This window comes from Ursus arctos, unplaced genomic scaffold, assembly GCF_023065955.2.
Source record: "Ursus arctos isolate Adak ecotype North America unplaced genomic scaffold, UrsArc2.0 scaffold_12, whole genome shotgun sequence".
Classification (NCBI taxonomy): domain Eukaryota; kingdom Metazoa; phylum Chordata; class Mammalia; order Carnivora; family Ursidae; genus Ursus; species Ursus arctos.
In genome coordinates, this window is record NW_026622786.1 from 1605272 (window position 1) to 1622802 (window position 17531).

At 51.2% G+C, this 17531-nt stretch overlaps 1 protein-coding gene across 1 annotated transcript; it reads left to right on the forward strand.

Annotated features, from left to right (window-relative positions):
- The first annotated feature begins 2457 nt into the window (after positions 1-2457).
- Positions 2458-16305, forward strand: THEM5 (thioesterase superfamily member 5). Its single transcript, XM_026486582.3, has 7 exons — positions 2458-2513; positions 8339-8600; positions 9940-10141; positions 11415-11553; positions 15279-15389; positions 15688-15812; positions 16129-16305. Exons 2-7 carry the CDS (start codon positions 8478-8480, stop codon positions 16170-16172), a joined length of 744 nt encoding a protein of 247 aa, XP_026342367.1. The 5' UTR covers positions 2458-2513; positions 8339-8477; the 3' UTR covers positions 16173-16305.
- The last annotated feature ends 1226 nt before the right edge of the window (positions 16306-17531 follow it).

Consider the following 17531-nt stretch of genomic DNA (forward strand, 5'->3'; position numbering starts at 1 on the left):
AGAGACGGGACTTGAGCAGAAGAGCGGCAGACTCCTTGGAGAGTGGTGGTGTGAGAAGGGCCAGGAATGAGCTTTTAACCAGCTGGCATGGTCAGCAGCCTGCCAGACAAGATCCAGACAAAGGCATTTGATTTGGTGCAAGCAATGTACTTTTAAATAGTTGCAATGTTTGAAAGTTGGAAGGTTTCACATAACATAAAAGTCTGGATTTGTATTGGCTTTTCTGGAGAAATTACCAGAAAATACCAGAAAGCTGGTAACAGCCTATGTTCCTTCATGGCAACTCTTGAGACCTGAGTGCCCTTGGTTTCCCATCACTTAGCTTGGCCCCTGACCCTTGCCTCAGAAGGTCAAGAAACTAAGCTTCCCTGAGGTCGGGACCAGCCTGACAAGTCTGAAGATCAGTCACGGATTTTGAGAGGGGCATGGGCAGCCTGGGAGCCCTCTAGAAATTGCGGGGATGAGTGTAAGAGCCAAGTGTTCAGGAGGGATTGCGTTCACAGAACAGCAAAGACATCTAGGAAGGCCACTAGGGAAGTCCCTTCCTCATCCAGAATGGCCCGATGGGGCCATCCTGACAGAGCCACTCCAAAGTGCCCAGGACCCACCATCACAGCGGGGAGCCAGCCACATGGGGAGCTCCACAACGTGCCCAGAATGGTCGGAGAGGGCTTCCAGGGCCCCCAAGGTGAGAAGGACTTTGTAAGATTTCTGGAAATGCTCCTCTTTACCTGTTTCCATTTAGTGGTTTACAGTAAATATCTCTAAGCAAAAAGTGTCCCGTTAGTTTGTTGGATGAGAGCAGGGGGAGGAGGGCAGGCTTGGGAGACTAAGGGCTACTACACAGTCTCGAGGCAAAAGGGAATTCCCAAAGAGACAAAGAATTCAGATTTGGCAGCCTGCTAGAAGGAAGAAAGAGTCCTGGACTGGGAAGTGATCCACGGAAACCCCCGTTGCTTCACACCACACCACAGAAGTTTCTAGATCAGTGGTGTGCTGGAGCCAGTTCCCACCAGCTTGCAGGAGCCAACCATGTACATCTGTTCCCAGCTTCGCAGTCAGGGTCCGTGGCTTCATACGGGTAGCTTGAAATCAGCCACCACGGGAATATTTCGACCAGAGAAGTTGGCAAACTTCTGAGCTCTCCCCACCCCCAAGAGGCAGTTGTTAATTATTTACCCGCATACTACTGCTGGTTCTCCTGTGGACCACCTACCTGTCAGATCTGGCCCAGGATGTGCTTCTGGGCACAGGTTGTATCACAGTGAGAGAAACCCCCAGACTCCACATTCCCCTGTGGGTCCCAAACAGGAAGTGAACCCAGCAGGCAAACAGGCTAAATCAGAATCCAACAGGAGTTCTGAATTATAATGAACCTTCACTGATTTCCCTTTTTTTTTTCTTCCTTTTTTTTCAGTTTTATTTTTATTTAAATAATCTCTAAACCCAACATGGGGCTTGAACCCATGACCCTGAGATCAAGAATCACCTGTTCCTCCAACTGAGCCAGCCAGGCGCCTCATTCCTTTTTTTCTAATTGCTTCTCCAGGGCATACAGTTCTGGGGAGAAGCTTTCTTTCCTCCTAGCTGAGTTTCCTTTGTTCTTTTTTTCTCTTTTCTTTCTTTCTTTTTTTTTTTCCAGAGAGACAGCCAGTAGAGAGGGACCACAAGCAGGGGGAGTGGGAGAGGAAAAAGCAGGTTCCTAGCAGAGAAGCCTGATGTGGGGCTCGATCCCAGGACTCTGGGATCACGCCCTGAGCCGAAGGCAGATGCCCAACGACTGCGCCACCCAGGCGCCCCAGAGTTTTCTCTGTTCTGAGCTGAATTCACAATAGAAGGGTTGGGGCCAAAGTTCATGTTGCAACAAAACTCATTCAAGGCACTAGCAAACACCCTTCTACCTCTCTGCATAGCTGATCTCCCAGCCCACATCTGGAAGGGACTCGGTCTTGCAGAGAGAACCCACACGTTCGTGGATGGCCTCAAACAATCTCCTCCATGCACTGACTGCAGGGCCACACCCAAGCTTTTGCCATCAGCGTTAATGTTCTCTCAGATAGTTTTCTTTCTAATTACCTTCCACCTGTCACACCCTTGACCCCATTGTACTATCTCATAGATCACAGACATCACCAGGTCGGTCTTTCTTTTCTTTCCTCTCTTCTGGATTTCTTCCCTCCCAGCTGGGAAATGAAGGTGGATCTGCAGGGCTGCGGCGTCAGCTCCCTGCATTGCCCTGGGCCACCGCACCTGCCGAAACTTGGTAATCATCAACTCAAGGAAAATTAGTTACACCAGAAAGCAAAGTTAACTATAGTACTTGGCCAGGCTGAGAACAAAACTTACGTAAGCATAATGATGTAAATATTTGAAATATTCAACCAAAAGTTGTGAAACAACTGAAGTGGGAGGATGTCCATAGGAAAAATTTCTCGTGTTTCTCCTTTATACTTGCACAGCACTTCTGACCAGATGTGTGTTTCTCAACACCAAGCAAGTCTCTGCAACACCAGGTAGATGTTTTACAAGTCAATTCTTTTTTTAAAAAATATTTTATTTATTTATTTATTTGAGAGAACGGGGGAGAGAGTGCGGGGGATGGGGCGAGGGGTAGATGGGGAAGGAGAGGAAGAGGGAAAGAATCCCAGTGAGACTCTGCTCTGAGCACAGAGCCCAACGCAGGGCTCAATCTCATGACCCTGAGATCGACCTGAGCCAAAGGCAAGAGTTGGATGCTCAACCAACTGAGCCACCCAGGCACCCCTACAATTCAATTCTGACACTAACTGGAGTTAGGTGCAGACCCCATAGGTTAATGGCTTAGTCCTACAACACTGTCCCCCACTTCAGATGCCAATGGCAAGTGGCAGGTCCCTGGGTTACTTACAATGCCTGTCTGACTTGGCTGCAAATCAGAAGTTCCCATACCCTTTTTCTCAGATCAGCTGTTGGCTGGAACTGCTCACAGAACTCCAGGAAACACTATGTTTACTGGTTTGTTATACAATGAAGCATTTGCTAAAGAATACAGATGAACAGCCAGATGAAGAGATACATAAGATGTGGTCTGGGAGGGCCTTGAGCACAGGAACTGCTATTCCCACAGAGTTGGGGTGTACCAACCTGGAAGCTCTCCAAACCCCGTACTTTTGGTATTTGTATGGAGATTTTCACATAGGCATGATGGGTTGTTAACTCAATCTCCAGCCCCTGTCCCCTTCTTGAATAGAGGGTGGGACATGTTGGGGAAGGTCATCAAGAAGACTGCTGACTGACCCTAAGTTGGACCCTGGTAATCAGAGCTCCTCTCCCCCACCCCTGTCCTTGGAATGTGGGTTCCACTTGCCTTTCCTACTCCAAGAAGCTGCTCCAAGGACACAGCCTTGTGTAATGATGTGGTGTTGAGAAGCCCTGCATAGTACACACGACTGAATCCAGTTAAGGCCCCTCTCTCCCTAAACCTAAAATGTGCCAGGTGGGTGCAGGGATCCACTTGTCTTGCCGCCACCCAAGGCCAGCCTCTCCTGTAAGTTCCCTTTGCTCCTTAAAACTGCCACCTACCAACCCGGAGTGTCCTGCCTCTTTCATCCAGTCTCTCTTTGCCCTTCCCTTATGGGCTAGTTTCAGATTACACAGGGAAGTTCCCAAGGGGTTTCAGACCAACAGGGACAGTAGCTTCCAAGCTTCTAATCCTGGTTTGGTCTTTCCGGTGACCAGTCCCCATCCTGAAGCTATCCAGGAGGCTCTAATGCCTCATTAGAACAAAAGACACTTGTATCACCCAGAAAATTCCAAGGGATTTAGGAGCTGTGTTCACAAACCAGGGGCAGGGAGGTGGCGAAACGAACGACGTCCGAGTGGGTCCCGGAGCACCGCTGCTGGGGTCTGGGGAGGACGATCGATCGTCCCGGCGATGGCGGCCTGCGCCGTCGGCAGAAAAGGCGTCGAGGGAACGGAAGCTGTGCCTCCCGGAGCATTGTGGGCCACGGCTGGGGCGGGTCCGGGCTCTCGGCGCCTGCGCACACCACGCACTTTGGGAAATGGCCCGTGGCGGGCGCGTAGGGGCAATCTCAGTGCGGACAGGGAGCCGGGCAGTGGGTTCTCGGGCCGTTTCACACCCGGGTCTGGAGCCCTGGGGCGGGGCGGGACTGGGGTGCTGCGGGCTCTGCCGCGCTTTGGGGCTTCGGGCTCATGGGCGCCATCGTCCTTGCATCCTTGGTGCGCTCCTCCCTCCCCGGTCCATCCCTGATGTGTTTCCTTGGATCCAGTGGCAACAATCGCCAGGAGTGCCGCCATGAGCTTTTGAGAGACCAGAGCTCACCCCCCCCCCCCCCCCGGCATTCTGGGTCCCTAACCCTCCTCTTTGCCCTGCCCCTCCAGGGGTCCCCTCGAAGCTTACAAAAATAACTGCTTTCAAAGGAACCCTTTTGGCGACACGTAAGGCTTCCTCCGTCACACTTAATCTCTCACCTGGCCCCAAACCTTCAGGCTTACTTAAGCCTTCCAGCTCCAGCAAGGCTAACCCTTTTCTGAACCACACTCCGCATTTGTGAGATGCATGGATAATGCCTCAGAGTCTTTGTACCTAATGATAATGGACATAGGCACTTCCATTTACTACCTGTTTTCCCTTCTCCCTCCTACAACCACTCTTCGTGCCAAGGAAATTTTATAGCTCTGTCTGAGTGCAATTATGAAGGCTTCTACAGGCAAATTCCACCCCCCTTTCAACTCCCCCCCCCCCCCCGATTTTCTCAGCAGAAGCTCTAGGGACGAATTTCCTTGGTACTTTATTTCACCTATTTTCCAAGTGCCTGCTGTGTGCCAAGCCCACCTTTAATGCCAAAGACCCAGATGAACAAATTGACTTCTTTCCATGAAATTAATACTAGAGGGAGAAATTAGTAGTTGTAGATAAAAGGTGGAAGGGTATATAGTACCACAGGAAAGAACAGATGAAGCTCTTGAAATTTCTGGGTGGGGATGGGAGTGGGAGTCAGAAGTTTTAGAGAGGCCACAGCAGCCATCTAAGCTGGATCAGAGGGGGCATTTCCAAATGAAATGGATGGAGAAATGCAGCTTGACAGTGCTCACCGGCCCATTGGTTGGGGGGGTAGTAGAAGGACTCAGGTATGGGGTAAGGGTTGTGTAGTGTAATTGTTAAAAGTAGGGGTTCTAGGGGCACCTGGGTAGCACGGTCATTAAGCGTCTGCCTTCGGCTCAGGGTGTGATCCCGGCGTTCCGGGATCAAGTCCCACATCGGGCTCCTCCACTGGGAGCCTGCTTCTTCCTCTCCCACTCCCCCTGCTTGTGTTCCCTCTCTCGCTGGCTGTCTCTCTGTCGAATAAATAAATAAAATCTTTAAAAAAAAAAAAGAAAAGAAAATAAAGAAAAGTAGGGGTTCTAGAATGATTTGCTGTGAGGCTTCGGGCCTCTCTGAGCCTGTCGAGTGCAGACATATACCTACCTCACATTCAAGATAATGCGTATCAAGGCCTGAGCATCAAGGTTAGCACGTAAGTATCATTTTTTGAATACCAGCTATCATGTGAAGGAGAACAATGTCTTGAATGCCAGGATATTTAGATTTTCTCTGGGTAGTAAGGGGTCATACAGATTTTTAAGCAACAGAGGGTCTCCCAACCAAGTACTAAGCAGGCCCGACCCTGCTTAGCTTCTGGAGATCAGGTGAGATCGGGTGCATTCATGGTAGAGGGTGTTGATCAGAAGTGCTTGGAAGGGACTGGATCCCGAGTCACCAAGTCCAAAGTCACTATCGCAGTTGCTTCTCTCCCATTCCATCCAAATGCACAAGCATTTCAAGACCATGTTTCTAAAAACCAGCCATTTATGTCTGTTTAGGTAAGTTATAGAAGGAGTAAGGTGGTGTATTTACAAGTTGGTTTGTCCAGATATACTATAACTTAGTGTCTGTATTTAATATTGACAACCAAAAATATATATAAATATCTTCCATCTATACACAGCAGGGCAGGAGTGTCCATGTCTTCTTGAGCAGTGAGTTCTCAGCCTCCCATGGCCCTCCTCTCATGGTGATCGTCTGGCCCTCAGTGCAAAGGAGACTAGAAGCTGGTAGCCCGTCTGGCCCTTTCCCTCTCCTCCCTGCACTCCAGTGCTCCCAACTGGTCTCACGCAAGACAAAATTACTTTGAGTGGTCGGGTAAGAAGAGATGGGTATGGGTGAACCCCAATGGAGCCTGAACCTTAGGGTAGGGAGATCCAGGCCTCAGAAGAGAGTGGCCACAGCTACCTCTTGGGGTAGAAGCCTCATAGTTCATAGTTCGATTAGTGTGTCCTTGGTCATAGGTCCAGCCCTACAGATTAGCGTGGTGAAGAAGGCGAGTGTCTAGGCAGGGCTTGGGCCCCGCCTTCAGGTACTGGCCATTCAGGGTGAAGCCTGGGGTGCAGATACGGGAAACTCTGGCTGATAAAAAAAATAATAACAAAATCAGTAATAAAAAAAATTATTAAAAAAAAAAGAAACCAGGGTCAGAGACCAATATATATATTTTCTGTTATTTCACAGAGAGTATTCGTCTTCTAGTCAGGCAATAAGAGATGCTGATCCCACTGGGGTATACAATCTGCAAGGGAAGTCGGGCTGTGCAAGGGTGATAACCCAGCCCCCACAGGGCTCTTGGGCAATGAAACGAGGACTTCCTTTCTCAGGCTCAGCTACTGATTCTTCTTGGAATCCGGACAGCAACTGCAACCTTCCTGGGATCAGGCCCCTATGGAGCCCCTCCTCCTCCCTACTCCGGGTTCCTCAGATCCCTCTACAGCCCTTTCTGTGATTCCTCTTTTCTCTCCCGTCTCCTCCTCGAGGAGGAGTGATACTCCTCAAGTATCACATATGGAGACTGCAAGGAACAGGCGGATGTACCGGAGGAGGCCTGGGGCGAGCCGGAGGGCCTGCTGCACGACCCCAGCCGGCCGCCGCTGCCAGCTCGCCCTACTTATCTGGACAGCCTTCACCTGCTTTGTCTGGAACTCCCTGCTTTTTAAAATGTTACCAACTAATTCAAATCCTTTTGGCTAGATCCAGAGACTGAATCAATCAAAAACCTGGTTTCCCTGTCCTGGAAGAAATTTCACTCAAATCGTCACAGGACATGAGGAAAATAGCTATACTCCAGTCTTCCGGGGCAGCCAAATACAGAAAGTGGAACAAAACCTGTAAACTTCCCTCTTAAATAAGTTCTGATTTTCCAGAAACTGCCAAAATTACTACCACCACCACCATCACCACCATCATCATCATAATTCGACCTTTGCATGATCCTGACCTTCAGAGCATGCTTTTCTCCAGTGAATTAAAAACTAGGACTTCTAGTTGAAAACTGGCAGTTTTAACTCAATGGAAGAAATACCACCACCAAAAATGCGCACAACCTTGCAGACACTGGCTGAACATCCCTCCCCACTTTCCACTGAAAGCGGCCTCTCCTCCAGGCTTGCCAGGGACAGGGCCTCCACTGCCCAGCTCCGCATCTCGCCCCCAGCACTCATCCCCCTCCCTGGGGTTCCCAAAGCACCTTTGCTAAGCTGCCTGCTCCCAAATGATTCGCCGTCTCTGCCTCTAAGACCTTCTCCTTCTCACCGGTATGCCCTCCAGGGGCCAGCAGGTGGAGGCCCCTCTGAGTGACCCCTTGTCTGGGATAAAGGAAGCTCTGGCCAGGGGCCGTGAATCGGTTTTCTGGGTGCCAGGACCATACCAGAGGTCTGATGGGGTCTTGCTGCAGAGCACGCGCCGCAAGTCTCCACCAACAGACACACACGCTCCCCCAACACTCTCCAACCAAGAGACAGACCTCCCTGACCTTTCTGGGAATTTTCTGGGAGTCTTCTTGGATTGCCTCCCAAACACTCCAGGGCCGCTGTCAGAGTACCCATGTACCGTATGCTACTTCTTTATACACTTTTTTTCTTTTCTTTTTTTTTTTTTTAAAGATTTTATTTATTTATCTGACAGACATAGAGACAGCCAGCGAGAGAGGGAACACAAGCAGCGGGAGTGGGAGAGGAAGAAGCAGGCTCCCAGCGGAGGAGCCTGATGTGGGGCTGGATCCCAGCACGCCGGGATCACGCCCTGAGCCGAAGGCAGACGCTTAACCGCTGTGCCACGCAGGCGCCCCCCACTTTTTTTCTCTTTAACAAAAGTTTCTTTCTGGACTCAGGCCAGTCCTGTTAGGCGTTCATACCCAAGCACATCTGCTCCTCCCCAAGCGCGGGGTGGGGCTTGGGACCAGCTAAAGGCCCCAAACATCTGTGGGTGTTGTGTCGAACCAGCCCAGCCTTGCCTAATTGTCACCTGCAGAGGCAGACTGCTGCGGAAAGCCATGTGACAGAAAGGGAGAGAGGCTCGTACTGCACCGGCAGCACCAAGTGCTCACCCACTTTGCTGCCTTCTCAAGAGTCTGCCAGCAGTCCTACCAGCCCAACCTCAGAGCTCAGCCATGTTAAGGAGAGGCTTCCAGGTGGCGGGAAGACTTAGCCAGCACAGAGTCCTTCCTGGTGTCCCCCAGGTCCTGCCCAGACTCATCCTCACTTCAACATTCGGATCCTCCACGGACTCCCTGGTGAGTAAGTTCCCAGCTCGGCCAGGTAGGCGCCCTTCTCTTGGGGGCCTAGGGCATAAGGAGTACCCCAAATTTCCTCTTCCCAGATGATGGCTGGGGCAAGTGGGCAGTGTGTTGGGGAGCTACTGGATTTGGCAAAGGGAAGGTGCTCTTGGGATATCAAGTAGCCCAGATCAAGGGACCCCTGGCTGGCTTAGCTGGTTGTTCAGGTGACTCTGGATTTCAGGGTTGTGAGTTCGAGCCCCATGTTGGGCCTAAAGATAGGAAGGGAGAAAGGAAGAAAAATGAGGGAAGTGAGGGAAGAAGGAAGGCAAGAAGGGAGGGAGAAAGGGAAGGAAGGAAGGAAGGAAGGAAGGAAGGAAGGAAGGAAGGAAGGAAGGAAGGGAAAGAAAGAGGAGGGAGGGAGAGAGAAAGAGAGGAAGCAAGAAAGAGAAGAAGGAAGAAAGGAGGAAGGAAGGAAGGAAAGAAAAAGAAAGAGAAAGAAAGAAAGAAAGAAAAAAGAAAGAAAAGAAGAGAAAGAGAGGAAAGAAGGGAGGGAGGGAGGAAGACCAAGAAGCCCAGATCCAAAACCAAGACCACCAGGACACTTGCATCCTGGTCTGAATCTTGTGTGGCCACCAATGAGTCACTTCCCTCCTGTGGAACTCAGACCACTGGGACATGGCTAGATGGAGGACCCTGTGTGCGATTTGGCGAGCAGCCAGCCTTCTGCCCACAGTTGTGACTGATCCGTGAGTGTGTGATGCCACAGAGGGCTCACTTTTCCCAAAGATAATATCACACTTCTTCGGGCACCCAGAACATGTTTCAAAAGATCACCTTGCCTGGGCAGACCCACAGCTGTAGACAGAGCTGGAATAGCCCCTGAGGTAAGGGGGTGGTAACAATGACCCTCAATGACTGGGTAGACAGTGTCTCAGGACAGGCTCTAGTCTGACCATCAGTTCTCACATTCACAAGCTTGGCAGCCTTGGCCATATTTCCTCAGTTTCCCCATCTGTACAGTGGGGCTTAGACTAGCAGTTCTTAGCCTCAAAGAACAGCTCACAGGTTTTTAAACAGGACAGTTGTAAGGCACACCACAGAGCAGTATGCCTCTACTTGTCAGCCCCGGTTCCTTTTTTTTCCTTCCTTTGCACTTTAGCGTCCTCTTGCCAGTCACCCACAGGTGTCCCCTAACCGTCTGCAAGGAAAACGGGCTGCTTCCTCTAAGTCAACACTGGTGGAAGGGCTTGAGGAGCCAAGAACCCAGGAGCAAACCACCTAGAGGTTCCACAGCCCAAGCAGCAGCCCCCGTCCCCCAGGAAGCTGTTTAATCTCCCTGATTTTTCCTGCACAGGTCTCAAGATTCTGTCTGGAGAAGACAGGTTTGAAGGATTATGCGCTTCCCAATGCCAGCTGGTGTCCAGACATGCTGAGCCTGTACCATGAATTGCAGGAGAAGACCAAGACTGATGGCTGGGTCAAACTGCCCTCTTTCAAGTCCAACAGAGACCACATCCAGGGGCTGAAGCTCCCATTGGGGTTAGCAGTGCCCTCAGGTAAGGCCTGGCCTGGAAGGGCCTATGGGCACACGTGCTCCCCATCCCCCAGGTGAGTTCAGCCAGTCCCCTTCTGTGCTGACTCTCATGGCCTCGGGAAGGAGATCCGCAAGCTCCCTTCCAGTTCTCAGCGGAAAGTTCTTTCTGTGTCTGACCTGCCTCTGATGCTGCAGCCCCAGGCCGGGAGAGGAGAAGGGAAAAGAATTCTGATCTCTGGTCCCCCTCCTCCCATCCAAGAGAACACAACCCAGTGTTGGCCTTTGCTCCCAGCCAAGAGCCACCCCTTGAGCACAGCCCCTCAGCCCCCCCCCTTCTGCCTTCTCACGGGGTGTTCTTCCCATACTGTCAAGCCTTATCCCAAGTCCTCCTCTCCACCCAGTGAAGGCCCTGGGGCCTGCCTCCCCCACCGCAGGCCTCGGCACACCATCCCTGCTCTACTGGGTCCATAGCCAGTCTCCCCAAACACCCACCAGATCAGATGGGTAGAACTTTCCACCTCCACTCTCCTCGTGTGTGTGGATGCGTGTGTGTGTGTGCACATGCCCATGGCTCACACACGTCCCTGTTTTCTTGTCTCTCTCATTCATATGTGTGGTTTTCCTGCCCACTGATGAATGGGTGGTACAGCAGGCAGATGACCTTTGCGTTTATGCCACAAAGCAGGGTCACCAAAATATTTTTTTTTCAAAGTATTTGGTATCCATCAAAAAAGGATGTAGTTGTTGTAGTAGTTGTCTTGGGGGGAAAATCAGAACTTTGGTGGACTTTTCTGCACTTATTTTACTGTGGCCTTTTTAAAAGCTTTTATTCTTAAGTAATCTCCACAGCCAGCATGGGGTGCAGACTCACCACCGCCTCAAGACCGGAGGCGCATGCTGTGCCACCTGAGCCAGCCAGGCGTCCCGATTTTACTGTTTAGTACTGTTTTTATTTTGAATTATACGTGAATTACATGTTACATTTTTTATTTCCACCGTTTAAGTTCTGTCGAAGTTTTGATCTGGCCATGAGCCTATCTCTGCCCCTCAGCCAGGGAACTTCCTGAGTGTTTCTCCCACCAGACTGGGGGCTCCCTGAGGAGAGGGCTGTGTCTCCGCTCTCAGATTGAACACTGCCTGAGGGCAGAGCCTGGGTGTCCTCCGGTTCCCTCCTGGACCCTGTGCCTGAGGCAGGGCTCCACCCCTCATGCTGAATGACTGGCCCTGCATCCCGACTGGCCCCATGCACTCACGCATGCCCTTCTCCAGCTGCAACACTGCCCATCTCTCCGTAGACGAAAGGGACTGGCGCATCTTCACCAGGTGCATCCAAGTGGAAGGACAAGGCTACGAGTATGTCATTTTTTTCCACCCATCCAAGAAGAAGTCCATCTGTCTTTTCCAACCTGGCCCCTACCTGGAGGGGGCCCCAGGGTAAGCCACAGGCAGGGCCTGGGTGGATGTCCTCGGCTGCTTCTTGGGCTCGGCTCAGCTGATGGATGAGCCACACACCAGGCCTCAGAGTCTGTACCTCTCCCTAAGGAGCTGGGTGGGGGTGGTGGGCACTGGGCTCCTGTCTCAACACCAGGCCTGGAGGGACATTCTGGGTCATCTGGCCCAATCCCCGTTGTGCAGATAAGGAGAGCCTCCTTATGGAGGTCTGAGGTTTTTCCAGTAAGAAGGTGGTTTTAGAGGCCACTTTGAGAAAGGTGTTGTGAACTTGGAAGAGGACAAGATCTGGAGCCAGGCTTTCAGTCCTGCTGTGCCTTGCTGGCCTTGGAACCCTAAGCAAGCAGTTTAACCTCTGGCCTTCAGCCTTCTTATCTGAAACCTGGGGCAACAATATCCAGCTCCCAGAATGACTGAAAGATACGAAATATGGGACTATATGTATGTACTCACAAATCATATGGCACAATATAGCTATCAGACACCATCTCTCCAGACTTCATGTTCTGCCCAGGGGCAAACGGAGGCACAGAGGGGAAAGGTAGCACACAAAACCAAATCAGGTCGGGTTTCGAACCCAGGATCTGGGACTCCAATCCATTGGCTCTCCATTATACTCTGCTGCCTTCAAACTTGGGATGGGCCCAGGAAGGAACTCACACTAGGCAAATTTCACAAGGGAAATCAAGCTGGCCTTGAGCCTCTTGCCAAAGGCCACTGAGCCACCAAATCCATGGTTGTCTGTCTTCTCCTCCATCCCTGTTCCTTCTTTAGACAGTCACTGAAGGCAATTGGTGGTGCCAGAGTTCCTACAAGGGAGAAAGAAGGATGGGGAGCAGCTTTAGGGTCCCAAGGCCTGGGAGGGACTCAGCTGCAGTTAAATTCAGAGATCTTGATAGATGTCAGCACCTCCGCAGGTCATGGATTCAGACTGCAGCCTTTGGTCACTTTGGCCATCCCAAAGGCATCTTCCATGAGGACACTGATTTTCCAACTGATGAATCAGACACTGGAGGACTAGGTCAGAGCCTACACAGGTCAGGAATGCCCTTCATTCTGAAGAGGAAAACCCCAGAAGGCAAGGATGGGGGGTGAAGTGTAGCTGATTTTTGTTTTGTTTTGAACAGGAGAGTTAGAGGAGGACCATCCAACACTGAAGCCAGTGGTTGAGGGGTTCAGAGAAGAGATTAATACTGAATAGAAAGAAATACCCAGTTCAGTCTGTCTACTGTGCAGGGAGAAAAAACAGTTCTTGCCTACTATGTTTTTCTCTCCTGTGTGTCTCCTTGATTACTCACATCGGACACTTTACTTCTGATACTTCTCATCACCAAATGGGTGTAGGTTTTCCCAGGCAATTCTGTGATACCCACTGGCTGTCCTACAATTTAACTCCATTCTGACACCATCTGCCTGGAGACAGCATCCAATCCCTCAGGGTAAGGGCTCAGCCCACAAGACTGCCCCCACTTCAGACTCCAATAGCAAGTAGCAGGTCCTCAGGTTCCCACAACTTCTGTCTGACTTGGCTGTGTCGGGAAGCAAGAATTTCCTGTCCCCTTCAAGGTTCCTTCCAGCTGGACTAGGAATCAAATTGACATGTGACAGATTAACAGGAGAAAATCAAGTTTAGTAGTGTACATACAGGAAATCCACACGGACATGGAAATTCTGAAGACAGGCAAAATGAAGACTATATGTCATCTTGAACTAAGGAGCAGGGGGCAGGGGTTTGGGACTTTGAAGGGAAGGACTGCACTTCACAGGGCAATAAAAGGAAGAGCAGATGCTTGGTAATTAGATGCTTGCCCTGCCATATAGATGGGTCAGTCACTCAGGTAAAGTTTGTCTCTGGTAATAACATTTATTCTGGGAAAGACCCCCAATTTAAATTCTTCTATGTAGTGAAGGGAGGGGCAAAAGTTTCTCTTGACCCCACAGGGTCTCGATTGCCTTCAACTCAAAATAGTATTCATGCCAAAGTGGCCCATCTTAGGGCAGCTTGCCTTGGCCCCTACAGTTACAAATCAGTGGTTCTCACAACCCCCTCCTCATGTTCAATTACTTTGCTAGAGAGGCTTCCAGAACTCAGGGAAACACTTACATTTAGCAGTTTATTAAAGGATATGATAAAGGATATAGGAGAACAGCCAGATGAAGACACACGTAAGGCGAGGTCTGGGAGTGTCCCAAGCAGGCGCGCAGGAGCTTCTGTCCCTGTGGGGTCAGAGTGCATCACCCTCCCACTGTGCCTGTGTTTGCCAGCCTGGAAGCTCTCTGAACTCCATGCCACTAGGATTTTATGGAGGCTTCCTCATGCCAGCATGATCCATCGTATATTCCATTTCCAGCCCTTCTCCCTTTTCTAGAAGCTTCTAATCATGGCTTGGTCTTTCTGGGGACCAGTCCCCATCCAGGAGCCATCCAGGAGCCCGCCCAGAGTGACCTCAGTAGAACAAGACACTTCCATCATCCAGGAAGTTACGAGGGTTTCAACAGCGCTGTGCTGAATCCAGGGCAGAGACCAATGTATATTTTCTATCTTGTCACAAGTATCCACCCAGCCCGTAGGCAATGAAGAGGGATAGGCTGCTGGCTGGCTAAGAGCTGTCCTGCAAAATCCACATGCTTGCCAATGGGACCCCTGTCTGGCCAAGGAGGATAACAAGGGAAGAGCAGGTTTGGGGTTCTTTGGCACCAACTTCTTTTTCCCTCTTTCAAGCAATGTGTAAGTAGGGGGTTTTGTAAACATTACCCCATGTAATCTGATGAAATAGGAATTATTTTTATTCACAATTTATAGTGGAAAAACTTAGGCTCAGAAAAGCTTAGCAACTTAGCAGCTCAACAACCTAGCAACTTGATCAAGATCGAACAGGCAGTGAGAGGAGCATGGAGTCAAACCAGGGGAGTGTGGTTCCATGGCCCCCAGCTCTTTCCCCTCCTGGTGGTGGGAACAGGAGAGTAATCCACGCGGGCACAACAGGGCAGCTGGCCTGGTCCATGGAGAATCATGCTTGTGAAGGTCAGAACATTGAATCTGTTTCATGTTCTCTGTGGTCTAGATCTGGGCACCCATCTATTTTCCCCAGCCTAACCAACAGCGAAGTGGCTTTGGCGTGAAGGTCAGTTTATGACCTTCTCTCGCTCTAAGTAAAGCAGGTGTTTGCAGCATCCCGCCGAAGGGGGCCCTGGGCTTTCTGCAGGCAGCACCGCCCAGGAGGCCATCCTGTTGGCACTATAGAGGGCATAAGTTACGGTTCACATTTACCTGCCTTGAAAACGTGGGCTCGGCACCAGCTGTAGTGACGGGTAGGGTGGGAGCTGGCCCAAGGCCATGCCTCAGAGCCCAAGCTGAGAAGCACAGGGGCTTTGCCATCCCTGTATGAGCGCACCTTTCCCCATGATGGCATTTGCTGCCAGCAATTAGGTGATGAACCAGAAAAAAAATGTTTTTCCAGTAACTTTATCAGAAAAAAACAAAACACATTTTCCTGGTGAAATAAAACAATTATGTCAGGGAGTGCTTGCGCTGCTGAAGCCACGTGGGAGAAAAGCTGAAGTGACTCGGGCCAGTCTGATCAGCGGGCATCCTGCTCTGTTTCCTTTCCTCACCCGGAGAAAGGCAGAGGCAGGGCGGTTCCAGGTCAGGACCAGGGCGGGTGGCAGGGAGGCTTGCAGCCCAGGCCTAGCTCCTGCCCCACCCCCAGGTTTGCACACGGAGGGTCCCTGGCTGCCATGATGGACGAGACCTTCTCTAAAACTGCTTACCTGGCTGGACAGGGACTGCTCACAGTAAGCCTCAGCATCAGGTTCAAACAGTAAGTATGCATCCTTGGGGTATTGGCCAGAGTCATTCCCTTTTACCACTGAGGAGAGGCCATGCTCAGTGGTTGGGTGCGGGAGCCCTGTCTGCCGTTCGCCTTCCCCAGCCACTGCACAGCTGTCCCTCTAGTCCCGGCCAGAGCACAGCCTCTGCCGTCAGACTCTGGAAATGTGCAAATGCGCCCTGAGCGTCGAGGCAGAATGGGACGAAGAGAAGGCTGGGGAAACAGAGGGCTGAAGGGATGGTGGCCAGGGAGTCAGATGAGGGATGGGCTAAACCACCTCCTCTTCCAGCTTGATCCCTGTGGGCTCGCTGGCTGTACTGAACGTTGACGTGGAGAAGATCGAGGACCAGAAGGTTTACATGTCCTGCATCGCCCAGAGCAGGGACCAGCAGACAGTCTATGCCAAGTGCTCAGGTAAAGAGGTTCTCAGCCTCAGCCCCAGCCCCAGACTCTGTCCTGCCACCATCACCACAGGACAAATGGAAGGAAGAATGCAGAGGATGCAGTCCCAAGCAGGGATCCAGCCTCTTAGAGTGGGGTTGGGCACCTGCTGTGGACTCCGATGAAGGAGAACCTGCCTAGGATTGTTTTCTAGGTATAAGTGGCCCGACCTGTTCCCCCAGGACAGGATCAGGCACCAGGTAATGGGATGCAAGTGCTCAGAGCCCCCCATCCAGCTCCTGCCGTCTCTGCCCTCGCTCCTGCCACTCAGTGTGCCCTTCTCCTGCAGGTGTTTTCCTTCAGCTGCAGCTGGAAAACGAATCACCCCAGTAACAGTCACTATGCCTTCCTGCTGCCTGCTCTGCCTATTTGGGACCCACTACAGAGCAAGGAGGGGTCCCCAGGAAGTGACTGGTGAGGTAAAGGAGAGGGTGCTTTCCTCTGAATAAACAGATTCCTGGCCTCATTCTCATGTTCAGACCTTCTGGAGCAGGAAGTCAGAATCCTGCCAGCACATCCCACACACGCCCTTTCCCATTCAGCACCAGGAGACCTGAGCAGCTGCAGGTGCCAGGCCCTGGGTGAGGAGCCAAGCACACAGTGAGGAAAGACTTTAAAGGGTGTAGCCTGATGGGGGGTGGCATGTGACATAAAGTTTTGTTTTTTAGAAAAATGACACTGGTGACAGTAAAGGGAGGGTCAGCAAGCCTGGAGGTGGGGACCCTGGTTAGGAGACCCCTGCACGGCCCCAGCTAGACATAGTAAGGGCCTGACATGTTGAAGATGAAAGAGATGGAACACGTCACAAACAAGAGTGTGGGACTCTGCCCCTAAATATATGTCGTGGATTTGTGAAGAGTCTTCCAGGGTGATGCCAAGTTTCCGGCCTAGGAATTGCAGGTGGCATTACCTGGAGTGCAGAGGAGCAGTTTTGAGGTGGGGGTGGATACTGAGCTGAGTTTCCCACCCATTGAGCTTGAAGGCCGTGGTACTTGGGTCACATGGCGAGCACCAGCAGGAACTTGGACTTGTGGTCTGGAGCTCGAGACTGATGACCCACTGACTCGGTCTGTGAGTCATCAATAGAAAAACGGACGTGGAACCACGGGAATGAAGTATACAGAGTGAAAGGAGGGGAAGGGGAAAAACGAAGGATAGGGATAGAGCCAAAGATAGAACTGCCAGTCACACTAAGGCTTAAAGTTGGGGCAAAGGACAAAAAGCCACTAGAGACCGAGGATAGGACAGGAATGACTATGTGGAAGAGGGAGGGGTCAGCTGTGTCAAATGCTAAAGAGAGGGCAAGACAGAGGAGGACTAAAAGCAGGCCTTTGCCTTCGGTGATGAGGAAGGCAAGGGTCTTCTTTGCCAGGTAGGAGCAAAATCCAGATTATGGTGAATGAAAAAAATGGTTGGGAATGACAAAGTGAATCTAGATGATTCTTTCTAGGAATGTTGTTTTTATTGATGATGTTATTTAAGGAAAGAGGGTTGACTATATTTATAAATTGCTTTGGAAGGAGCCAGCGGAGAGAGGCTGAAACTCTAGGAGGGAGAGAGCTGTCATCCCACAGAACAGCTCTCTGGTCTTAGAGACGGATCAGAAGCACGCGTGGGGACAGCGCCGGTGACTCTGACAGCGAACGCGGCAGGCGTGGAAGGGCGAGCGCACAGTGGGACGGGAGGCTGAGG

What these genes read in the sequence shown, in the direction of transcription:
- THEM5 (XM_026486582.3), top strand. Translation starts at nt 8,478, where the DNA reads ATGTTAAGGAGAGGCTTCCAGGTGGCGGGAAGACTTAGCCAGCACAGA. An exon ending in TACCTGGAGGGGGCCCCAGG is followed by an intron (nt 11,554 to 15,278) that starts GTAAGCCACAGG and finishes CCCCACCCCCAG; the next exon opens with GTTTGCACACGGAGGGTCCC. An exon ending in CTCAGCATCAGGTTCAAACA is followed by an intron (nt 15,390 to 15,687) that starts GTAAGTATGCAT and finishes CTCCTCTTCCAG; the next exon opens with CTTGATCCCTGTGGGCTCGC.